Here is a 25,712-nt window from a genome sequence, read left to right as displayed (position 1 = left end):
CTGTCCCCTGGATCGGGACACAGCTACAGTCACTCTAAAACTCCAGGAAGTGATACCAGGCTAAGTAAACCCACAGCTAGTTGTTTGTTCATTTTTTGTGTGAATTAAACAAACAGAACATCCTCAAAGTCGATTTTCTTGGAACATAGTGAAGCTAGCTAATTTATGCTAAGCTAAGCTAGGCTAAGAAGATAACAATCTTAATCTTGGCTAATTATAGAGTTGAGTTATTTCTAACACACCAAACTTATATCCACTTTTTGTTTAACATGTGAATTATTTTTTTTTTTTAAAGTTTTATAACTTAAAATAAAAATCACAACTCCCCCGTGTGTCTGAGTTTCATCTCATCCCTCAGCCTGGCCCATTTTCCCTTCTTTCTCATTCTGTGATTAATCAGCTTCACATGAGCACACAGATACATCCTGTGCTTCATGTTGAGGTCAGCCGTGCTCTACCTCTTCCTCTGGTTTCTCCTCCTTGCTGGCTGCTGGCGGCTCCTCGGTCACACTCAGCTGAGTGGTCACAGCGGCCGGGTTCTTGCGGCGGATTGACCCACGGGATGAATCGGTGATACTCTGGATCTGTGACGATACAGACGAGGCAAAGCAAAACAATTAGAGATAAAAGCCCAGGAGACCCAGGCAGTCTTAAAGTTCAACAAAGAGAGCGGAGGAGGTAATAATAGTTTACCACTGAGATCAACATCTTTTATTTTCCACGTGTCAAAATGCCATCATGCTCAAAAGCAACAGCACTGTTGCTGCTGTGGCTGTAGTCAGCACTGACAGAGGGGCTAAATATGCCGTCCCACTGCTCCGATCTGACCGCAGATATGCTTTTGTCTGGAGGGGCTCATCTGTCACGTTAAGTTAAGTCAAGTCAAATCATGCCGAGCCGTGCCAAGTCGACCCGTCAAGTCCTGTCAGGTTTATGTGTGCATCTCTGATTGCATCTCACAACAACTGAAGTTGCACATGAACAAACTTTCTCACCTCTCTCTCGCGCTCGTTCTTGGTCAGGTTGATCTTTTTCAGCATCTGCGACCGTTGTTCCATCACCAGGGTCTTCTCGTAGGTGTAGGCCGAGATGTCGCTGTCGTGCTGTGAGGAGAGAGATTAACAAGTGTTAATGTGATGAATGAGATACCCATGATAGAATACCGATTCTCCAGGCAGGGAGGAAGGAGAAGGTTCGCTTAAAACGAGAGTCTGACTGATTTATACGTCAGCTGATTTTATCAGGCCGATGTGGATTTATCAAAGATATATCTGTATCAGCATTTATTTAGCGTGAAGCTTTATTTAACACAATTAAAGAGGAGAAAACAAAGCTTGGGGTGATTTAGAAATGGTGTTATCACGTAGCTTCTCACACACTCAATAGTCGTAGGTCCGTCTGCAGCACATGAAGCAGAACATCACAGTTTTCAAGATGTTTGTCGTCACTTTAAAAGGGATACATGATAAATATAAAAGACCTCAAATAAATATAGAAGAATATATAGAAGAAATGTACATTTGAGTGAATGATAATGTTAAAAGGTTTTCTAAAACAAAGCAGCCTTCTGAGTACCTCTGCAAAGGCAAGTCGCTGCTACATTGATCCATGTGAAAAAGGTTTATTTTAAATCTGGTAAAAAAATTCAGCATCATAATTTCAGATGTCACCTTTTCAGATTGTCCTGACTTGTTTCCTATGTGAATGCAGACTTCAGAACCTCTTTAAACATTAAGTATTTCAGTTGGCTGAGTTTGTGTTAAATACGTTTCAACAGCCTAGTAGAATGCTTTATGTTTGTAAAAGTTGTTGTTTAAGGAAAAGGAAAACGTTTTTCATGCTTTATTTGACATTGTTTGACACATGTGGAGGTGTCTTGTAAGCCCATGTGGGCTGACACGATGAAATAAACTAAATAACTAACTATATCAGCCTCCATATCGGTAAGCAGTGAATTTGTCCTCTCTAAAATCTGTATCAAAGTTGGTCTCAAAGACTCCACACTTGTCAAGCTCTACCTTAAAGTACTGCCTTCAAAATACGTGTAATTGTTCGACTATGTCTCAAAGCAGTATGTTTACATCTGTTCTCATGGGAACAGTTGAAGGCAGGACAAAAAGCCTGCTTTAATGGAGAGGGGTCAGAAGCCATACGAAGGCAATACTGGTGCTGCACTTTATTGTGCATTTAAAAAGTTACTGAAGTCGGGGCGCTGGTTTGGCTCAGTTGAGAGAGCAGGTGCCTCACATACAGAGGCTACAGTCTTCGAAGCAGCAGCTGCATGTCATCCCACATTCTCTTCGGCCCATAGTTCCTGTCTCTCTTCAGCTGTCCTCTAATAAAAAATAATCTTGGAAAAGTTACTGAAGTAATTGTTTGAAAAACGAAGCTTGGGAGAGAAAAATAATCCCTCCACTCTTCACACACTCATCGCACTCTTTCATGCTGCACCTCGCACCAATCACCAGGTTTAAATAGTTAATTACTTTAGAACAGTACTTTTCTTTTTCTATTGTAAGTGGTTACAGATATTTAAAAGTCAGATTAGCCTTGAGAAAAACTCACCATTTCTACAACTTCCACCATGGCGTCGATACGGAGGTGATAGAGGAATGTGGTCAGGTCCTTTTTCATCTGGATGCTGTTGTCGTCCATCTGGGCCACGGTGAAGATGCGCATCTTGCACTTCCTCCAAACCTGAGCAGCAAAAACAAAGCCATCATTACTTTATCATGTTCGTAAGTTGACTCTATCTTACACGATGTGATTTGCATCAGGAAATTGACTTAAGTGCCTGTTCAGAATTATGCAAAACCTGAACAAAATTCTATTACAGGAACAATTTCTGAGCTGCATTTCACAGTATTAAGACTGAAGCTGCGTTAATAAGAACATTACAGGAAGTATTATGACGGGATAACAAACCTTTTTCATGAAGTGTTGAATTTGTATCGAGTACGTGCCAATCAAACCCAACCAAAGTGTGCACTGCTTGTTTTTCCTTCGCTGTATTTGTGTAATGTTTTGTCTTCCTATTGCCGTAGTAACTGTGTCAGAGTACCTTGTGCTGGCGGAGGAGGAAGGGCAGCAGCATCAGCATGCCTCCATCGTGGACGATCCACCAGACGTCAATGTGACCCTCGGTGAAGCGCTCTCCGTTGGACGGGAAGGCCGAGATGTTCTTAGGGACGAGCAGAGCCAAGTCAGCCGCGGTGGTTTCTCTGACCAACTCTGCAAACACACACATAAAGATGGAGGCAGAGGTGTTACTACATCACTTCTACAAACTGTGGCCTCAACGGGAAGCTTTGACAGTTCTTATCTATGATTATATGTATGTCTGCATTTAAGGCTTGAACTGGCACGAGATGCTGCAGCAGCACAGATGCTGGACATAAACAGGCAGCAGGTTTGGTCAAAGAGAAGTGCACCAATCCTCCTAAAGCGAGGCCCAAGATTTTTGTTTTTCATGACAGTATTGGTTTGTTTGTTTTCCCGGGGACGCACCAACAAAGTTCCTCCAGGTCTGGTGCTCGTCTCCCTGCTTCCAGTTGCGTGGCCAGGACACCAGCACGGCGTTATGCTTCAGGCCTCCCAGCCCACTGGCCTGGAGGAGGTGGGAGGTGGCGTCACGCAGGTTTGAGGACACCGTCACTTGAGAGAAGCCCTTCACCTTCTCCGTCTCCATCAGTTTACGCAGCGCCTAGAGAGGCAGACACAGAGAATAACAGAGAATACGTGAGAAGCTAGCTTAGTGCCAGCCTGAGGATGACAAGTTGTTTTTCCTGTGAGGCTCACAGATAAAACATCCTGAAGTATCAAACTGAAGAAAATTATCAAGTATTTTCAAATTCTAGTGCCAAAGTTTTGACAGTCTTGACTTTGACTTTAATTCGTCTGGAAAGACAAGGCTTGCAGATTTTGGGATCTAGTCTAATGTCTTCATTTTCACTGCATGTTTGACACCATGCCCGTGCTAATGTGGTGCATGCATGTGGCGAATCAGCTAATGAATACATTTTACATCACATGTGTTTAGACAGATTTTCTGGCAGCTGTCTGCAGAATACATTTGGATTTTACGTTTATTGACTGCAGAGAAAATAAGTGTAAGTAAGTATTTAATAAGAAAAAACAAGAATATATTGAAGAGGCATAAATACTGTTACATTCATAAATAATGGATGTAGGCACCGCGACATCACCCATTGGTTTCTCGATGGTTTTTCTCAACACGTACCGGGAAACGTAAAATAACCGGTCCTCTCGTCACTACGGTCCGCTGTAATCTCTCCGGGGAAAAGCCGGCAACTCCTGTCTCCTATTTACTGGCCGATGATTAAATAAATGTTTGATAAACAGGCTAACAAGCAGCTAAAGCGAGCACAGTATACCTGCTACTCAGTGCTAAAAATAAATCAATACAATAACACGAGCGTTTAACTCACGGAAAGGCTGGAGCTCAGACTTCTTGCACAACCATAAAGTTCCATAAATCCCACAGAGAGATTATTTGTCCAAACTTTGAATGAAAAAATCCCCAAAAGGCTCCAACAACACAAACAGGTGAAGTTAAGTTCAGTGTCTGTGTCTGTGTTTACGTCTAGCAGACAGCCAGCAGGATCCACCTGTCACTCAAGTGACCACGCCCCTATGATTTAAAGCTTAATATAATTAAAACGAGTGTGTTATTAAAAAATTCACCCCCTGCACAGTTATCTTGAACAGTTAAATTAGCTATTTATAACAAAACCGTTTTTTGTACCAGGCTGTAAACATGTTTATTTCAGCTGTAAACATTTTCCCTTCTGCTGTAATGTTATTTCTTGTTTTCTGGAGCCTCAAGTGGCCACTCGAGGAACTGCAGTGTTTCGCACTTCCGCAAAACAAACCCTTTCTTGAAAAAGGGACCCAGATTACTACAAATAATCAGGAATCAATCTAACTGTGATGTGGACGTAAGATTAGTTTGAGTATAACCAGCTAGCTAGGCATGTTTCTGTTCTGTGGCTGTAATCCACTTAAATATAATTCACTTCTTTAACAGAGGAACAAATTTGAAATACTCTCTTTTTAATTAAAAAAAGAATGCCAAGGATTTTCAGGCATTATAAAGTGTAGTTGATTTTGAGGCTCCCCACCTGCTCTGCACGCTGGCTCCGGTCGTGGTTCTCCAGGAACGTTCCCTCCAGAGCGGTTCCGACGATGGTCAGGCCTTTTCCCGCCTTCAGCTGGTTGGTCAGAGAGAGCAGACGAGGCTGCTCCACGTTCTGCTCAGCGTCTGTGCTGACCAGCACCAGCAGCTGGGGCCTGAAGAAGAGGGCAGAGAGAGTGAAAACACAGGGCAGGAAAAATCAGCAGGAAACAAGCGCAGGGAAGAGAGAGTGTGAGGGAAGAAATGGCCGAGAGAGCAAAGAAAGAGTCCTAGTTTGGAAGGAGAGAGAGGGAAACAGCGTGAAAGGTTGTTGTGTTAATATCAGTTCACAAACACGGCTTGATGTTTGACAGCTGTGATGAGGAGAATTAAATAAGCAGAGGGAGAAACACTGATCATGTTCAGACATGCTGTTAATTTCTGTGATAATTAGATAAAACACAGTGTGTGACTGTGTGTGTGTCATACCTCCAGTTCTTGGTGTGAGGGGGACCTTCCTCCAGCCGCATGAGGGCGTAACGTGCAGCGCTCAGAGACAGACCTCGTATCCCATCACCCCACTCTTTCTCCGCACTGTGACACAGATCAGCACCAATTAATTTATAAATACACAATAGTTAAAACTTTTGCGACATCTTAACGTAGAAACTGACAGTGATACAGTCACTGAAAGATGACACGTTGAGTGATTACTGTGATTAAGTGGTAGGCATCACTGGTAAATGTCAAGTTAACATGATGTCACTCACCACAGGGAGTCACAGCACTTAATACTCAGTGAGTATGGCGCCGTGTGACTCCATTATAAGCATGGATGGATTACTATGGAGCCCACTAGGCACATATACAAGGGCCCTCTGTTTGACATGTTTGAACAGTCTTTTAATTTGAAATTGGTGCAACTCAATCCCTTCACTAAGCCCCTCCCTTGAACGGCCACTGTCCAATCCTACGTTAGCAACCGTAACTAGGCGCGGGAGGCCTGTCAAGGACTATTGAAACAGTGTGCATATGAAATCTGCAAGTCTGACAGCAGATATCCTCAAAGTTTAGATGGGGCCGCCGTATATTTTCGCTTTGCCGAAGCCTGAAACTCGAGAGGAGAGATGTCGGACGTGTTATTAAAAATTGTGGAAGACAGTCATCTGGTCACCGCTTGCGATCCCGTCTGGCCTTCGCTACCAGCACCGATGATATCGGCGGAGCCTTTATTTTACCACCCCTTTGGTTTTTGTTGTGCTTTCCTGTTGTGCCTTTAGGAGATCCAGTGTTTGGATCAAGCCCACTACATGTGAGTAACATCCTGAAGCGCTTTAAACACAATGTGAGATCATTTAGTTTTGCTAGCAGTGGGCTGAAACATATTAGATAATGAAATGACTTCTCTTTAATATTTGGGAACTATTTTTCCAGAAATTTGGATTACTTCTCTTGGAACATCTCCCACTGTTATAGCTGAAACGCCAGGATATTTACATGCTAATGGGAAAGCTTGACAGGCGTAGCAACAGTAACCAAGGAGGGCTGTTAAAGTAGTGCTGTTGAAATAATCTACAGTAAAAGCAGTGAAGCTAAGAAAACAGAACATTTATCTCTCTGCTGGTGTTGCATAATTTTCTTAGCGAGATTTCGGACCATTACCATTCCAACAGCCTGCTCCCGCAAGATTTATGTTCCCGCTGCAGTCGTCTAATGCATACCTGCCGTTAATGATGCAGTAAAATTAAGTTCTCCGCCTCTGCACTTATATATATAACACTTTTATTACAAAGTTTAAGATCATTTTCAAATGATGGTCCTGTTCAGTCATTATGAGCCACTTACACTCAGGTTCAGTCTAGTTCACAGTCACAGAGGAGCTGTTTAATGTCTAATCTGTTCAAGTAAAGACATAAGCCGAGCGTTATTTCAAGACGGTTATTTCTACGATCATTCTGCAGCGATGTTTAGACAAGCTCTCCTGATCTCCAGCTTAATGCTGAAGTTCAGATGCTGTTCATGAACCAACAGCAGCATCTCAGGGCTCTGCTTCACCTGCAAAACATCACTAAAACACATGCAAATTGTTGTTTTTGAACCAACAGCAGCACCTGAGACCGGAAACATCTGTGCCTATGGGCCCGCTCTTTTGTAATTCGTTCATGATCATACAGAGGATAATATATCTTCTTCTGAACACTCTGCACACTTAGGCAGGAAATCAACAAACTCACATGACTTATAACAACCAGCATATTTATCCCCTGAAACCTCTGAGCAACAATGATTGATGGTGTCAATTTACAGACAGAAAACTCTTAAAATACCGTCAACACACACACACAACTGAGCAAAAGCTAAAGGCAGCCAGTGCATCCAATCTCTCCTGGTGTTGCGCTCCACTCACCCTGCGAACTCGATATACTTGTAGATAGAGCCGGCGATTACCATGGCGACGATGGCGTAGTACCATGAGCAGAGGAACATGAGAGTGAGACACAAGCTCATCCCCAGGAAGGACAGAGTCCTGTTGGACGCACAGAGAGAGAGACAGTAAGGTAGAAGCTCAGACAGATTTAATGACACAAAATTGAGCTGCTGTGTCTCTCTGAACGGACCAGTGGTAAAACTTGAAGCGAGGTCTCCAGTTTGGAGTTCTCAGCAGCGTCTGCAGAGCGCAGGCCAAGTTCACAAACATGTAGCACATCAGGAAGAACCTGCAGGACACACACAAACACAGAAACCAAATCTGAAACACACTGCAGTCCAAGGATGACGATGTCCTCTTAATATCTGACACATTCACAAGTATATAAAAGTGTTATCAAAGCAGAGAAGCAGCCTGCTCCTCTGGGTGATGAGCTAAATCCTGAGCCCAGAAAATTTGGCGTTGGCATCGCTTAAGGAAAAATCACAGGATTGAGCTGCTTACTGCTGGTTCTTATAAAATGGCACTAGATTAGAGAGTGTTGTTTCAGTTCTCACATGGAGAGGATGGGAGCCACAGCGTCCAGCGAGGCAATGAGGATGCCGGTCTCGCAGATACAAGCTGTCAGCAGCAGGGACCATGTGGGCTCTCCGTTGGCCTTTCCGTGGCCAAAGATCTGCAGGGACGACACAGAACCAAAGTGACACCACAGTTTGTTAAGAGTGAGTCTGCATGCAGCGCTTTGTGTAAAAACACAGACACAGTAAGGGAACATTATGAGTTTGAGAAGGAGTCAGACGGACCCTCAGGGCGGGCACGATGCCGTCCTTGGCGATGGCCTGCATGAGACGAGGAGCTCCCGTCAGACTCTGGAGCCCCGCCCCACAGGTGGAGAAGAAGGAGCCAATCACGATCACCCATGGTGACGGCCACGCCAACGTGCCAATCACCAAATTCCCGTGGACTCCTTCTCCGAACCTTAAGGAGATTGGAAAAGGTTTGTATCATGACGGCAATAATCAGTTAATTTCAGTGTTTTTAAACAGGGATGAACTTACTTGTCTCTGAGGACCACCCCCTCGATGCAGGCACCGAACAGAATCACACTGGACATGTCTGAGCAGGTGTGGGTCAGGAAAGTAAAGATATTTCATGCACAGGTGTCAGATATCTGATGTTTGATGTGGTTTCTCAGATGAGCTCTGTTTAGTGATGGACAGAACTTCATTACAACAATCATGAACCGGAGATGCACTTAATGATCTGATAAACTAATCAACTACACTTACTGAGAAAAGCAGCCTATTGATTTTGTTGAGGATAATATCTCTGAGATCAATGACATTGTAACTAATCCTTCTGCTTTATTAAGTTGTGATTGCATCGGCAGCCCGATGATGCGATTAGACGTCCTAATCAAATTTGTTCAGAGCCCAAGCTGATTACTCGGAGATATATGGACGGCGTTCAAGACCGCTGCAGTTAGAGGTCTGCCATCACATCTGCATTTTACAGCAGGTCGGACATGAGCAGCCAAATATGTCTTCTGTTGAGAATGAACTCTTAGCTTCTTTAGTTTGCACAAATAAATGTTTTTATTTCGTTTATTTTACATCTTTTCTGTTAGGTCACGATGTGTCCCAATCAAACCAGCATATCTTAAATCTGGTCAGTAATTTAATCTGCGGTCCTTCGACACAGGCCTGCTTAAAGAAATGCTCAAAACCTTCCTTTACAACAAACAGTAACAACCGTTATGCTCACTTTGCTGTCTGTCTTTGTACTTTTGTTTATTTGTTTTTGTTTGATCTCCCATGTAAAGTTTCTTTAAAGGTGCTATATAAATATAACTTATTATTATTATTTGACAGTAGAAGAAGTTTAATATTTAGCACCAAGATGTCTTGGAGTAAAACATAAATATTGAACCTGTGGCAGGAAATGATTCAGAAGAGACGCCACTGAGATTTAAAGAGAGATAGTCTACAACACAGGCATACTTTAAAGTTGTAATCTCAAAGATCTTCATTCTCTTTGGCGTGCATGGTGATAAACGGTAACTGCAGGAGCACACTTCCCAGATATCCAGACAGTGCTGCATGTGTGACGTCCACGGTCGGCTCCGGTTGTAACTCTTGATTTTCCTGGCTGACGGTCGCTTTCCTTTTCAGACTGTTTGCTTCATCTGAGCGTCGAGTTTGTTTCTTCTTCTTTGGATTTTCACTTCTTGTTGAAGTTGTATCTGTAGTCATCCATCTTTTCTTTGTTTGTTCAGCCATAGTAGATTACTGTTTACTCGCAACACTTGTAGAGACCGGAAAAGCAGCCGCTTAGCCCCGCCTACCCTCTCTGGCAGACCAACCACTGCTGGCTGATGGAAAACGCGTCAGTAACTGGGCGCTGCTTGTGATTTTTTCCTGCTAGTATTGAAGCAGTTATGTCTTTTTAAAATTACAACCTTGACCTTTACTTATGGTCCTTTTTGAAGGCCGATCAGTGTGTATTTGTTGCAGCAGAGCAAAGCATCACAGTACATTCATTTGAGTTCATATCTGGCTGGAACACTTTTGGATTTCTGGTTTAAATGACGTCATAATTGTGGGTTGAGTTCAACAAGCAAACCTGTGTAAATATTAGCATTTAAAATACACAATGTTTCCTTTGTGTTATATTTGAGTCAAACATTTTTATCAAAAAATATTGTAACTGGTCTTTGCAGTGTCGCCTGTAATCCTGCAGGGGGCAGTAGTGAGAGGATACAGACAGTGGAGGTGGTGGTGATGGCTGCAATGGTTCCAATGGGGATCGACTTCTGGGCATCACGCAGGTCTCCAGAGCGGTTGGAGCCGGCCATGATCCCTGAACAGATAGTCAGGAAGCACACGCGATCAAGGTCAGGGAGATTCAGACAAACAGACACACACAGGGCGAGTCAGAGGCAGCACGATATCAGAAGATTCCTTCACATGTTTAACACATACACTAAGGTGTCTGGTCAGCATAAACAACACAGCTTTTGACCCCAAAAAATCTAAATAAGTAATGAAATAAATATAAATCCCGAATAATCACACAACCATAAAGGTTTGAAATAAGGCTTTTCACCTGTCACAGAGGGGAAGTAGATGCCGACCAGCAGCGTAAAGAAGCTGGTGATGTCGGCCAACACGAAGCGGTTAGCGCTGGTCAGGGGGTCGTCGGCTTCTTCCGTGGAATTCATGTTGGTTCTGGCGATCAGATCCCCCTTCTCGTAGTAGTTCCCAAACAGGTTCTCTGGAATAAAGAGAGGATGTGGTGAATGTTTCATGAAGACACAAACATGCTCTTATCCTGGATCGTCAACCTGTGTACAGTTTTTAGAAGAGAAATAGTTCCCTTTAGCTGCCCAGTTATGACAGCCACGCAAAACAAGCAAATCATAAAACCAGCAATTAATCACAAAAAGAAGTAAAGCACAAAACCAGCAGATCACAAAACAAGCTACGCACAAAAACAGGCACAAGACCCAACAGGCAACAGGAGAAGCCACACAACATGGCCGACACAAGACCAAGGTAGCAAAGCAGGAAGAAGGAGAGACAGTAAATAGAAGTAAAACAACTAAGAGAGATAAAAGAGGAAGTAAAGCAATGAAAGAAATAAAAACCTGTAGGAGCGATAAGAGATAAAAACTAGTAAAGGCAATACAAGCAATAAAAGAGCTAAAGCAATAGAAGGTATGAAAGGAAATAAAAACGATAAAACAGAAGAAGGGGAATAAAACAATAAAAGAGCTCAAAAAAAAAGAAGCAATAGAAGGAAGTAAAGGCACTTAAGCAACAAAGGAGATTAAAGTACTAGAAGCAATAAAATGACATAAAGGAATTAAAAGCAACTAAAGATGGAAAAGTAAGAATAAAGTGGAATAAACATTTTTTAGAAAGACGATTAACAGCCAATAAGTGGACGACATCACATAAAAGCAAGTCTATAAAAGTAAGAGAAGAGATTTTAAAGGTGTCACTGATGTTGCGAGCCGTATCTCCTCAGGCAGGTCGTTCCAAAGCCGAGGGGCCCTGACGGCAAAGGCACGGCCACCGGCAGGGCCACCTTTTGTTTTAAGCCTCGACTTTGGAACGACCAGAAGGCCCCCACCTGAGGATCTAAGGCTGCGGGCTAGCTCATATGATGTCAATAACTCTGTGGTGTAGCTAGGAGCCAGACACATGCGTGCTTTAAAAGTGATCAGTTAAATCTTTCTCTAATCTCTAAAATCAATTCTAAAAGTAACTGGAAGCCAGTGTAGAGAAGCCAGGACAGGGGTTGATGTTGTCTGTTTAAACCAGTAAGATCCCGAGCTGCTGCGTTCTGGACTAGTTGGAGGCGAGAAGCAGGGAGTTGCAGTAGTCTAATCTGGAGAAGATTATTTGTCCTCATATGTTTGTGTTAGGGCTGCTAGCGCTGTCGCCTCATAACGAGAAGGTTCCTAGTTCGAATTCCGGTTCGAGTTTGTGTGGAGTCTGCATGTTCTCCCCGTGGATGCGTGGGTTCCCTCCGGGTACTCCGGCTTCCTCCCACAGTCCAAAGACATGCTCGTTAGGTTCACTGGAGACTCTTAATTGCCTGTAGGTGTGAGTGTAGGTGAAAGGTTGTCTGTCTCTATGTGTCTGTGATTGACCGGTGATCAGTCCAGGGTGTAACCCCGCCTCTCGCTCAACGACAGCTGGGATAGGCTCCAGCCCCCATGCGACCCTGAACAGAATAAGCGGTATAGATGATGGATGGATGGATGGATGTTTGTGTTGCGATAAACAAAAAGAAACTTCTAATGCTAAGCTTAGCCCTCGGCTCGGGGCTTACAGCACCAAAGGGCCTGAGCTAATTCTGCTTAAGTTTTACAACACAGAATCAAATGTAGCCTTTTTCTCTCCCCCAATAATCAGCAGAAAAAAGACGCTATATAAAAAACACTGATCTACATTCACTACAGCTTTAAATACAAGATGCATATTTGCATAAGTATTCACCTCCCTTTGACAGGAAACAATCCTAACTGGTGCAGCCTTTTGGTTTAAGAAGTCTCTGACTCTGAATCTTAACACAGAGCAAACTGTTCCCTGTAATAACTACAAGAGAGGAAGTAGGTTAAGCTAGCTCTGTTTCTATGGCCTGAGGTTTAGGTTAGCCCAAGGCTCCTAATGCAACTGCTGTTACAGTCAGAGTCTGTTGTTTCTCTGCTTGATGAATCTCCCGTTTCCAGAAGACTGTCAGCGCCCTGTTTTAACCAGGTTAGCACAAACCAGGGTTATAGTAGTTATATAGTTAATGAAAACTAGCAGTGAAAAAATTATTTTTTCATCTGAAATAAAAATAAAAATGACAGTTTAAAAAAATATATATAAAAACTACAATGAACAGAGCAACACGAACTAAAACTAAAGAGAATTACAGATAAAATCAGCTTCGTTTTCATTGTGAAACCACTTTGTCCTTTTCTGTTTGATGAGAGACACTGGTCGAATAAAAAGAACAGAGAATGAAGATGACACAGGAACAGACGAGTTCCAGAAGGTGGGAGCAAAGCACCATAGCGGATGTCGGCTCCCGTAGAAACTCCAAAGAAGACGATAGTTATAACACTAACACTAAAACTAAATAAAAACTAAACCAAAACTACTTATGAACTTGTAAAACTAACTAAAACTAAACTGAAATAAAACCAAGAAAGACTAAATAAAAATAAAAATAAATGACAATTTCAAAACTACAATAACTGGCACAAACAAAGCTGTTCATCACAGCCAACACCGTCAAGAAACACACATATCTTTGAACCGTACACGTGTGCGTTTGTATTGATACATTTTCAGATGGAATCTGGATGAACCAACCTGCGAGGATTCCACTGGTGACCCCCGGGATGCCCTGGATCTGAGACACGTTGTTGGCTACAAAGTACTTGTCACAGGTAGCGTTGAGGAAAGGTGAGTCACAGAACATGCGCCACAGCTGGGTGGTGACTGTCCCGTTAGCTGTCTCGATGGTCTTGGCACACACATCAAAAGCCTTCCACACTAAGGTACGGTTGCCTAAGAGACACACACTGGAGAGAAGAAACACACACAATGAGCTGGTTTGATTTGGGTACAGGCTGTATAGAAACAATTCAATATATCAGTGCCTCATTTTTCTGACAAATTGATTTGACTCCATTTAATTTGATTAATTCTGTCTCCTTTGCAATAAAGTCAAAACACTAAAGCAGTTAGTCAGAGTGTGTGATTTGTTTAACAGTCAAGCTTTTGCCTCAAACAACAATATCTCCACAGGAAGCAGTGATGTGGGGATTTCTGCAGGTCAAAACAAGCCTCGACATCAAGGCTAAATAAAGGGCTAAAGCAAGTTAAATAACGATGTCTCGGTTCAGTATACCTGTTGATTCACCAGTCTCTTTATGATCATACTTCAGTGTGAGGCAGTGTTCAGTTATAACGTAGACCTGAGGAGATCCTACAGGCCTGGAGCGCTTCAGTTTTTCTTTTGCACGTGTTTTCAGCGTTTGTGCATTTTTTCCGTCTGAGGGAAATGCATCTGTTTCAGCTTTTTGCAGCATGTTTCCATCAATGCATTTGTTCTGGACTCCTTCATGTGTTTCTGAATTTGCAGCCTGTTTCTTCTAATGGAAACCGTTTGGGCTGTTGCAGCATGATTGCCCTTGTCGGTTAGCATAGATTTGCCACAGGAAGTGAAAACTTAATTTCTGCAATAATACTTTGTGAAGTTTGGACTTCAGTTTTGAACTTTGCACCCTGACTTAAAGGTGACATATTTTAGCTATGCAATCAATTTTCTATTCTAATGTGTTTCTGAATCACGTTGGTAAAGTTTGTTTCATTTTAAAAATTGTTTACATATTTTAATTTAACTACTTTTCGAAGCCTCTCCTTCCTCCTGAAACGAACAAGCCGTTGTCATTCAAAGGTCAGACCTGAGCCACGATTGGCTGACAGTATTTGGAGTGACCACGTAGCTCCTCCCCCACGTGTGCGACCCCACGCGGGGGAGCGGCCGCACTGTACTGTCGCTCCAAAGTTGTAGAAAACATGGCTGCTCTAGGATCGGTAATTCTGCCTTTTATGTGCGAGCCAGAATCATCAGGAGGTATCGGAATGGTAAGTTGAAATCTTGACTACAAGCTCGTGCAAGAAGGCAGCCTGAGGTGAACGACGATGAACGACGGTGAGCGACGATTGGTCGATTTCAGCGAAAGCAAGGCTCTACGTAGAAACCTGCAGCTGTTCTGAACGGCCCATTTCAGAGGCGACCTTTTTAAACATGTAATTCTGGAAAAACACGGAATTATGCAGTTTACACTGTGAACAATACAAAACGCCCAAAAATGTGAAACCCATGCAAAATATGAGAATATCCATTTAAAAGATACGGCCCCTTTAAGACTACACAGCTGGTGCAACAGGCTGCAGCAGGATGTAAACTCTGTGTCTTCTTTTAAATCACTTATAAAAACCTTTTAAACAGTAGCTCTGGGTGATTCTACTTTTAGTTTGTTTTGTTTGATGTGTGTTTAACAGGTGCACAGTGTTATTATTATCATTATCAGAACAAGTTAAGATATTTATGGACATGCAAACTACCAAATGAATGTCTAACTGGTTAGTACATGCGTCAGTATTATCTGAATGTGAATAAATAAATCTAAAACATGTCAAAGCAGGTAAAACATTTCAATAAAGACATAATACTCATTCATTTCCAAGCCTAACGATCGATGCAGATTATATCTATCTAGCGTCTATCCAGCATCCAATCAATGTTACTTTACAAACCAAGCGTGCACTCTGCTTCATCCTTCAGCTCTGTTTCTGTGCTTATGTTTGTGGCTGAGCTCACATTGCGTTGGACTCTCATGGTTGTCATAATAAGTTACTTACGGGAAATCAGGGGCCTCGACGGCGGTCACGATGACCCCGGCGTAGACAGCCAGGATGGAGAGAATGACGCAGGCCAGAAAGACCAGAGCCAGCTTGTTGACGTATTTCACGCCCACAAACACCACCGTGGCCATGGAGGTCAGCAGGATGGTCCCGTACACACGCATGTTGTTCAGCAGGGCGGCCTCTGCCTCGGCCCCCTCCAGACCCTCCAGGGGGAAGATGGCTGCTTTTGGCACTATGTAGATCTGAAGAGGAAGGGTCATGTTAGTATATTTTATTTATCAGGGAAAACTCACCTGTATTTTCTCATAAAAGATCCATACGGTGTTATTGTTGCTCAAGGGCATCCTGTGTTAGTTGTTTGGGGAGCATTACTCATTCTTTTTCCCTCTTCACTTTCCCCAGCCTGTCTTGGGATTCAAACCGGCAGATTGCAGGTCACAGACCCGCTCCTCTCGCTCATTGTTTACTGCTGGATTTAATAAATTTCACCTTGTGTGAGAAAAAAAAAAGGCAGGAATATAATAAAAAAGGAGGTGAGAAAGGCGTGAGGCGAGTGAGGAGGACAACTCTGTGAAGTGTGAAAGCATGTGATGCTCACATTAACAGTCCTCCACTGGAGCCGAAAGCCGCACACGTAACGCTGCTCTGCTATTTTAATTCAGCTTAATTAAAGAACTCATGCATGATATTAATTTTCAAAATTAACTGCCATTATTACACTTTTTACTACGGGTTAATCTAAGAATAGTGCCATCATATATAAAAACGGTAAACCCCTCATTAGCCTGTCAGTATCTGTCATCAGCGTCAGATGAATCACGGCGGAGCGCTTACATAAGCGCGGGGATGTCTCTTTTTTCACATGAGCACTCGGTTTCCAGTTAAATTACCATAAAGAGGAAATAAAACTGAGAAGAACGAGCGGAGAGTCACGGCTCATTTGGGTCATCTGGCTGGAGAAAGTGATCCGCTGCTAAGAACAGCATATCACCAGGCAAACAAATCTCCTGCTTCACTGTGAACTCTCCATGCTGCCGAAAATAGCAGCATCAGTTTGTGTTCTTGGCTGTGGTGGAGGGATGAAACATATTCAAATCAGCCTTTTCCAGATCCGCTCCTTACACAATTCTGCAGGGATTGTTATTTTACAATGGAAACTAAGCCAGCTTTGACCCAGAAGACAGAATTAACCTCCAGGCATGATCAAACTCTGCATATCCATTAGAGGCATCCAGAAGCAGAATAACAGGAGGGTGAATATAGTAAAAAAAAATCACTCTGGTTTGTTGATAACGGCCGAGCAGAGTGATGAGAGCTGTTTCAAGGAATGGGCTTGTTCCTCCGCCAGTGTCTTGATCGCCCTGCTAATGCAGCATTTGCATAATTACCCAATAGTCCATGCAGCATGGAGGACTGCAGTGGAAGAAATTGTGGAAGAAAAGGCAGAGGAGGAGGAGGAGGAGGAGGAGGAGGAGAGGAATGAAGATCGAGATGAAAGATCCCTGCATTTCATCAACTGATCAGAATTCACGTTGAAGAACACACAGCAGGGAAAAAATAGCTTCAAAGTGCAGTGAGGAGGAAAATAAACTGAAGCAGAAGCACTCACAAAGGCATGTGAAGCAGAAAGCGTTTTTATTTCTGCTGGATTCGGAGTACAGGAGTTTATTCATGCAGCCGATTCATCATTAAGTTTACTGCACTGAAGCGTCTGCAGCAATCAATCACCAAAGCATTGTGTTAGCATGAATAATACAGTAGTTATGTCTTAAACTAGATTATCATCTGACCCGATGGATTTTGATAAAATCTCATTAAAGACAGACTAATCCTGCTTCTTTCTCTTGTTCTGTACAATATTAATATACTATTTATTTATAATACTTTTATTTTTTGCAAAATACTTCTTTTATTTTCTTCTTGTAAAAGGTTAAAATATTTTATCTTAAAGTGGTAATCTCGTAGATTACTGTATCCTAGATATGAAGCTACCCAAACATAATGGTTAGCCTAGCTTAGCTTTGAGACTGACTCTGAGTTTGCTCTGTCAAAAGCTAACAAAATCTGCCTTCCAGCACCTCTAAAAGTCACTTGTTAACATGTAATGTCTTTTCTGTTTAGTCCATATCAGGATTTAGACGGATCCAGGCTAGCTGTTTTCAGTCTTTTATGCTAGGCTATACGAACCAGCTGCTGGTGCTAGCTTCATGATGAATGAACAGAAATGAGAGGGATATCAATCTCCACATCTATGTTGCCAAAAAAGAGACTATTTGGTTTAATTTTTTAGATTTTTTTTGCCTTTTTGCGACACGACAGCTGATGAGAGACAGGAAACGTGGGGAGGAGAGAGTGGGGGATGGGGTGAGATGCACCAAACAACCAGCAGACCGGGAGAGGAGCCTGCGGTCAGTGCGGGGTGGACTGTAGCCTCTGAACATGGGGCGCCTGCTCCACCAGCCGAGCCACACCAGCGCCCCCACACTATTTGTTTATTCAAGAGACTGCTACCTCAGCTAACAATAATTGGACTGATATGTTTACTTACAGTGAAAAAAGCAAACAGCTAACATGAACACAATAACAGCTTGAATAATGAAACCAAATGGTAATTCAGTCTGAGTAGAATAGGTCGGGTCTCCCTTTAAAAAGTCATTTTAATATCAATGAAACTTCTGCCTGGTTAAAGAAAAGAGAAGATTCTCCTTTTACTCCGTCGACATCAGTGTTTGCTTTCTGAATAAATCTGTGCTGCTGCTTTTGTTTGGCTTCTTGCCTCACACCATTGAACCACTTCCAACATTGGCTCCAGCATTTTTTTTTTGGACCAGAGCAACATTGAACCAAATCTTTTATGTATTACCAACATAATTTCATCTGAGGGGTCATATCCAACCGTGGTAATTCTGCACTTACTGCACAATGGCGTCTACTCCTCTTGAGAGACGCTTTTATGACGGTGCCATCGCTGTGACAGAATTAGTAAGTATGATGTTACAGAGCTGTGACTCGTGTGGTCATCCTCCGCTAACCTGGCAAAGCTGAGCCATCATTTTCACTTTCTCTCATTGCGGTCTGGAAACGTTACGGATGAATGAACTTGAAATGGACGTCATTTCACGTAGGCTGCACAGAAGACACGGTTGACAGTTCTGTCCTTTTCTTGCATTAACATGAGCCTACTCTCCGGGCTGTCACTGATCTCTGCGTCTAATTTTACGGTCTGAGGAAAGATGGCAGCTGTTCCTGGAAATGTTGTCAAATTTTTCAACAATTATTAAGTCGGTGTTGGAGTTAATCTGCGGGGCATGAACATGCAGACAAACGTGCTATTTTATACCCACAATAATGTCAAGAAGGTTGAGGATTATTCGTGACATGTTGAGTCACATGATCATGGCTGATTGCTAAGACAAAATATGCTGAATGAAGTCTGGAGTGCATCCCTCTGATCCCTCTTTTTTTCCAAGTGACAGCTCACTGCTTACGTCTGCCTTCAGCCACAAAATCCCTGAGTCAGCACACCTGGCGGGCTTTCACTGCAACTCTTGTAACTGTCATAAAATGTGACCGGAAAAATAATAATGACAAAGCCGTCAGTAAAAGAATAACAGAGGAGAGGATGTTTCTCACCAGCAGGAGCTCGATGGCCCCCAGGATGTACATGGCTCCAGCGTAGGTGGTCCCCAGATAGAAACAGATCCCCACCGCTCCCCCAAACTCCGGGCCGAGCGAACGGGAGATCATGTAGTAGGAGCCTCCAGCTGCACACAAACACAGCCGTGTTAACAGACAGGAATATGTGTGTGGTTTGCATGTAAGAACATTCTACATGATTTAAATATGATTTTTAATAGTCTTTAGTTAATATTTAAGGACTTTAAACAGCAACAGTTGAAGGGGCAGCTACGGCCTTGGGAAAAAAAACGTTCCACTTTGCGCACTTCCTGTCGTTGTGGCCCGGCTGTTCACTAAGGGAGAAAGACTGGTTTACCGTAGTCAGTACAATGTCAGAGTGTAAGCAGGTAATTGACATATGGATTATTAGTATATTTGTTATACACGCTAATATGGCTGTTTTTTCTTTTTGTCATAGACATGTCATCTGTTGCCAGCAGCGGTCAGGAACAAATCGTTGCTTAGTGACATTAGATTTCCATCAATACGGCAACCCGTTGTTAATGTTTCACAGCCGTCGCTGGTTAAAGTCCCGATTATTAGTTTGCAGGGCTGCACAGTAGTGCAGTGGTTAGCGCTGTCGCCTCACAGCTAGACGGTTCCTGGTTCGAATCCCGGTTCGCATGCGGAGGACCTTTCTGTGTGGAGTTTGCATGTTCTTCACGTGCATGCGTGGGTTCCCTCCGGGTACTCCGGCTTCCTCCCACAGTCCAGAGACACGCTCGTTAGGTTCATCGGTGACTCTAAATTGCCCGTAGGTGTGAATGTGAGCATCAGAGGTTGTCTATCTCTATAGCCCCTTTTACGCTGCCAGTTCAAGGTGGGATTATTACATTTCTGTTATGTTTCGTCTTCTATGTAAATCGCACGGAGGCGGAATGGTGGGCGAAGTTTCATTACGGCGCTGAGGCGGAGCTGCAGTGTAAAAAGGGCTTGTGTGTCAGCCCTGTGATTGACTGGCGATCAGTCCAGGGTGTAACTCCTCCACTCGCCCAATGTCAGCTGGGATAGGCTCCGGCCCCCCGACAGATAACTTGATGACATGCAGTATAAATAACAAATTATGGGTGGAATTCATTATTTACAAAACACACTAGATGGACTTTAGGTTTGATATTTAATTGCCACCACCTCTAGGTTATAGACAAGCCAAAAATGTATTAATATTTTTAATCAGCAAAACAAAAAAGTATAAAATTTATAGCAAAGTAAAAGTTGCTATTTTACTTGAGAAATTATTGGTTATTAATCGACTTTCCCACCTAGAAGTGTTTATATGTTATTATAGATCAACTTACAATTAACTTATTAAGTTTTGTGTTTCTGGCAAAGTGTGCTTTAGTCTTGTGTTATTTAGGACTTTCTGTTTTTTGTGGCTAACCGTTGTATTTTACCTCGGTGCTTGTATTTCCAAACAGTGAGAAAATAAATTGAATGAGCATAAATAAATCGAGCTTAATCAGCACTTTGCAGACACATGAAGGCTGCTACCAGTTATAACACAGACAGTTATAATTGGCGTTCACTTCCACACTTCTCCACAAGCCTGTAATTTCTTCTGACCCCTGCTGCACGCACACCAACTGCTAAGACGCAGGCCATCATTACTCTGTGAACTCGCATTATATAATACAGCCATACTGCATTATGTGTACATGAATGTGTCTGCACACGGCGGTTTGGCTGACGCTTTATTTTGTGTAAATAACCTTGTGTGGCGACAAAGTCAAAGTGCGCAAGATTCCAGACTAAAGCTTTTAATGTTTCTGGGGATTTCAAGCTGCGCCGGGTGCAACGTGCCAAAAGCAATCAGTGAAAAGAGAAATTTAGAAGCGGACAGACTCAAACAGAGATGACTGTGTGGTGCCGGCGTCTGCTCACCCACCTGGCACTACTCCATTGGTAGCGATGGCACTCATTGAGATGGCAGTCAGCATGGTCTGCACAGAGAGGGAGGGGGAAAGACAGGAGGAAAAACAGAAGATCAGTGTCTCACTCAAAAGTATCACTTATTGTTTTCTGTACTGTTAAACACCAATAAACTCTTCAAGCTTTAGAGGTAACAATGTTCATCAATACATGTAAGTTATTAAATAAAAACAAGGACATAAAGTACTGTAGCATAGCTTTACTTTTAGCGAAATACTAATGTCACCAAGCAAATCTTTCTCACATTTACAACCTCTAACATGCTAGCAGATAAAATGTTCACCAAACTGACAACAAGGTTTGAAACAGCAGGCCTTTCTATGTCGAGCACAGTCTGGGCTGATGGTAATGCCTTAAGTTTTACAGGTGTTTGGTCATAAATAAAAGGCGACGTTCAGACTGCAATTCCGGTTTATTGCTCAGATTCGATTTTTTTCTTTGGCTTCCTGTTTACATTTTGTTTTTAAACGTGGACAATATCAGAGACTACACACATAACGAAGACTACGCGCAGCACGCTGTTGTACGTAAACAAACATGGCTGCCATGGAAGTCAGCATTTACGGTTTGAAGCCGTGGAAGCCGGCGAATTCGACAGCAGATGATAACGAGGACGAGGAGAAAGAGAGCAACATTTTTAATCATGGCTTTTTGTGGAGCAATGGCTGCTGGTGTGTACGCGGAGTCGGAGCCGTCTTCCATGTTTATATTTACAGTTTGACTCCGGCCAGAGCAGAATTTTAATGAATGTCGTTTGAGATTGACGCATGAATTCCGATATGACAGATCAGACTCAGGTCGCACTGCAAAACATCAGACCTGTATCTGATTTAGGAGCTCATATGAAAGTGGCCCAAATCAGATTTGAAAACATCAGACTCCCTGTGATGTGTGCTGCTCACACTGTCATGACAAAACCTCCGAGTCACAGCCAAACAATGGGATTTGGGCCACATTTGCCTGCAGTGTGAACGCAGCCTCAATGTCCAGTTTGATCTACACCAACGTGGAAATCGCAATTCCCAGAGGCACCTGTACGCCTAAAGACTGTACTCTCTTTTCATATTATATAGGGCTGTATGATATTGGAATGATACCTGATACATTCAGTGTGTTTGTCATGTACAGATACACAACAATAAACCATAGTGATTTTCATCATTTGGGTCTATTCTCCTGCTTTTGCAACACTTCGTTCAGCCCTCCATCAGCAACTGTGTGGCGTTCGTGGACCAGTGGAGAGAGAGCAGGTGGACACGTTTCCAAATTAAGTTCAAGTGGTTGTTGTTGCGTTATTTACATGCAATCTCCTGTCTCTAACAATGTATAAATGTAGGCTTGTTCTGAGGGGTGGGAGACAAACAGGCCTCCTGGTGGGGCTATTCGCTTTTAAGATATGGATGGTACTTGGATGGAACTTATATGCTGTCAATCAGTCATCGCATTCACACACCGATGGCTATGGGAGCACTTTGGGGTTCAGTATCTTGCCCAAGGACACTTCGAAATGTAGACTGGGGATCAAACCACCAACCTTCCGATTGAAAGACGACTGACTCTACCACTGAGCCACAGCCGCCCCATCACATGGACCATCACAGCGACACAAAATTCTACATATCTAACTAACACAGGGAGGTGCTGCTGCTTATAACAGGAAAACAGACATTCAAATTGTGCCTTGAATATCTGAACACCTGCCTCGAGCAGTCGCCACGGCCCACGCATGTTTACACAGACTCTGCATGCACAGCGGTCAGTTCACTGTGTACTTTAATAAAGGGGAGCACTTGTTAATATCAGACGGATCGTTCTTGTAGATTTCTCCTGCACAACGAGAACCCTGCAACTTTTACTTTGGTATGAAGCAGTTAAAAAGTTTGACATCACACGTCCAGCAGTGTGACTATTTACATCCTGACATCGATGCTTAAACGATTTGTCGTGCAGCCCTAAACTTTGGGAAAAGTTGCGTTCACTTTTTTGTCAGATAGCCACTTTAAAAAGTTAAATCTCCACATTTTAACTTCCTCCCAGTGATGTCCATCACAACAGGCCCAAGGTAAATAAAATCAAAACCCCCCTGACTGAGTTAACGTGAGGACAACATCAATTTACAGCGATGTTGGATGCTGCAGCCGACTGGTTGTTGATTAGATAAATAATAATGCCACTGGGCCTGTCAACAGCTGTCAGAGCACATTCAGGCAGCCAATGACAACTGTGACGTAACGGCGGTATGCATTGGGAGAAAAACACCAGGAGAAATGTGAGGGCATGCTAGAGTGGAGATCAGTGTTCGCCTGCAACACAAACATGCAGCCTTCACTGCCCTGCAGAGGGAGAGAGGGAGGGAGGCAGGCAGAGAGCGGAAGAATGGGCCAGAGAAATAAAACAGAGAGGGAGAGAGAGAGAGAGAGAGAGAGAGAGAGTGTGTGTGACAGTACAAAGACAGCATTATGACTTCATCATACTTTCAAATGCTATTGTTGAATTCCTGAGTCTTCTAACATTGTGTGCACATGAAAGAGAGCCGGACAGAGACAGAAAGAGAAGCAGGAGGAGATGTGAGAGCAGCTCGTGCCATCTTCTAAAATAGCTTTCACTTTGTTTTCAAACTTTCTAATTGTGCCAACACTTTTTTATCTCCCTTATTGTTTTAGTCATTATTTCAATAAGCACATGATTTTGTTTTTATTGTACAGGTTGTGGCAGAATGTGCCTCATTCCCCAGGGTGAGATTTCTGTGAAACATCCACTGAGGCCCAAATGGCCTCTCCAGGGACAGAGTAACCTCCAAACACTCTTAATTGCAAAATCATTCTGTGCGTAATGAAGATACTCACTATCCTAGTGTCTTTCTGCACACTTGTGACTTTCCTTTTGAAATATAGGTAAGAGCGCTTACATTGCAATCCTAACCTTGGACCTGTTGGCGTTAGGGATATACTTATATGGAGTACAGTAGATAGACACAACCACATCTGAAAGGATAAATACTGGACACAAGGAATGGTCTGTCAGTCGGAATGTGATTTATATTCATGTACAAAAGCGTCAGTAATATTTCAGTAGGTTTATTTGTAGTTAAAATGAGTATGGACACAGGGTCTTTAGGATGCACGGGTGCACACACGTCATTCAGTAGACCGAGATGTCCAGCAACATGCAGCCACGATAAGGTTGTGGTTGTGTTTCAGGTGAGCAAAAGTGATGAAACAATGTATAAATGTAGCGACACAAATCTATATTGAGGTGCCGCACCCGCCGTGTTTGCTAATGAGGAAGACAGTAACGTGAGCACATGTACCCTGCTTTAACATTAACTGTGTGAGGGTGATGAATATAGTCAAAGTGTGAGGGTGAACTACAGTGCAAGCAGACTTTTATTGCCTTATGTTTGAGTAAGCAAGAGTGTTTTCAGTAGACCGAGATGTCCGGCAATACGTTGGCCACGATGGGCTGATGTGCCTGTGATTCGAGAGGGGTCTGGCTGCAGACCAGCACTCTCAGGTCGGTTCTGTTTCAGCCTCCACTGTCAGGCCTCCTCCACTGTCAGGCCTCCTCCACCGTCAGGCCTTGTGCACTGTCAGGCCTCCTCAACTGACAGGCCTCCTCCACTGTCAGGCCTTGTGCACTGTCAGGCCTGGAAATGGACGTAATAAATTAAAAAATAAAATCGTGTAGATACTTCTGGTTTTAGCGTTTTAGTCATTTATATATTTCAAATTAAAATGTAAATTAAAATAATTATTGGCCTTTATTTCCTCTGAAGGTCTTCAGGTTTACATGCGTGTAGACATATTAGGTTCTTGTGTCCCACAAAATACTGACAGTGGTCTGTTTTTCACATTAACTTGCTGCAACTGCAGATTAAACAAGCTTTATTTTTTGTATAAATTTACATCATTCTCTCCCGATTATCTCCGTTTTTACAGAATACATCAATAGAGAGTGTGAATAAGAATAAGAAGCTACTGTTAGTCAGCGTAATAGTAGAACAATTGAAATATATAAATGACTGAAACGCTAAAACAGGAAGTATCAGTGGAGGAGGCCTGACAGCAGAGGAGGCCTGACAGCAGAGGCTGCAACAGAACCGACCTGAGAGTGCAGGTCTGCAGCCAGACTGTCGTGTGTGTTTCTGTATTTCCAGAGGGTGGAGTAAAATCATTTTAAAAACCCATGCACGCCTGGATTCCCCTTTTTGTCCAAGTGTGCAACATTTCTAACAGCATCAAAAGTAAAGACAAACTAGGTCATTAAAATGTCAACAAGCTTCTGTCTGCTCTCTACAGGAAACGTGCCACGTTATGAGAGCTCTGTGTTTGATGTTTGAGCCTGACAGCTGCAGACAATGATTTTAGTTTATCACAGAAATGTTGAACTGTTGGATTTGTCAGCCTTAAACTGACATACAGTACAACAATCACAAATTGAGGTTTGAAGTAATTTTAAAATTGCTTTAATGCTCAAATAATGTTGATATTTTTGGGGGTAAAAAACTTGACAGTGAAAAATGTGTATTTAGTTAATTTGGTTAATTTGGTGGTTCAGGGATCTCATCAGGATGCCTCCTGGGTGCCTTCCTTTGGAGGTTTTCCGG

The 25,712-nt window shown here is 42.9% G+C and overlaps 1 protein-coding gene across 2 annotated transcripts in view; it reads right to left on the bottom strand.

The window, feature by feature from the left end:
* Positions 1-25,712, bottom strand: part of slc12a5a (solute carrier family 12 member 5a) — a 125,937-nt gene that overhangs the window by 10,058 nt on the left and 90,167 nt on the right. For both annotated transcript variants that reach the window (XM_069677958.1, XM_069677959.1), the window contains exons 5-22: positions 21,063-21,117; positions 19,133-19,263; positions 15,494-15,741; positions 13,433-13,644; positions 10,668-10,835; positions 10,323-10,421; positions 8,621-8,678; positions 8,366-8,540; positions 8,120-8,238; positions 7,753-7,851; positions 7,542-7,661; positions 5,624-5,728; positions 5,142-5,310; positions 3,508-3,703; positions 3,062-3,231; positions 2,566-2,697; positions 996-1,103; positions 459-584 (exon numbers count right to left, since the gene is read on the bottom strand). In XM_069677958.1, the coding sequence (XP_069534059.1) occupies positions 459-584; positions 996-1,103; positions 2,566-2,697; positions 3,062-3,231; positions 3,508-3,703; positions 5,142-5,310; positions 5,624-5,728; positions 7,542-7,661; positions 7,753-7,851; positions 8,120-8,238; positions 8,366-8,540; positions 8,621-8,678; positions 10,323-10,421; positions 10,668-10,835; positions 13,433-13,644; positions 15,494-15,741; positions 19,133-19,263; positions 21,063-21,117 (2,490 nt within the window). The remainder of the gene's footprint in view (positions 1-458; positions 585-995; positions 1,104-2,565; positions 2,698-3,061; positions 3,232-3,507; positions 3,704-5,141; positions 5,311-5,623; positions 5,729-7,541; positions 7,662-7,752; positions 7,852-8,119; positions 8,239-8,365; positions 8,541-8,620; positions 8,679-10,322; positions 10,422-10,667; positions 10,836-13,432; positions 13,645-15,493; positions 15,742-19,132; positions 19,264-21,062; positions 21,118-25,712) is intronic.

This window comes from Semicossyphus pulcher, unplaced genomic scaffold (genome assembly GCF_022749685.1).
Source record: "Semicossyphus pulcher isolate SPU_LCO1_2020_fin unplaced genomic scaffold, fSemPul1.0.p SCAF_3, whole genome shotgun sequence".
NCBI classification, from domain to species: Eukaryota; Metazoa; Chordata; class Actinopteri; order Labriformes; family Labridae; genus Semicossyphus; species Semicossyphus pulcher.
The sequence above is the reverse complement of the archived record's forward strand: the minus strand, read 5'-3'. Positions and strand labels throughout refer to the sequence as shown.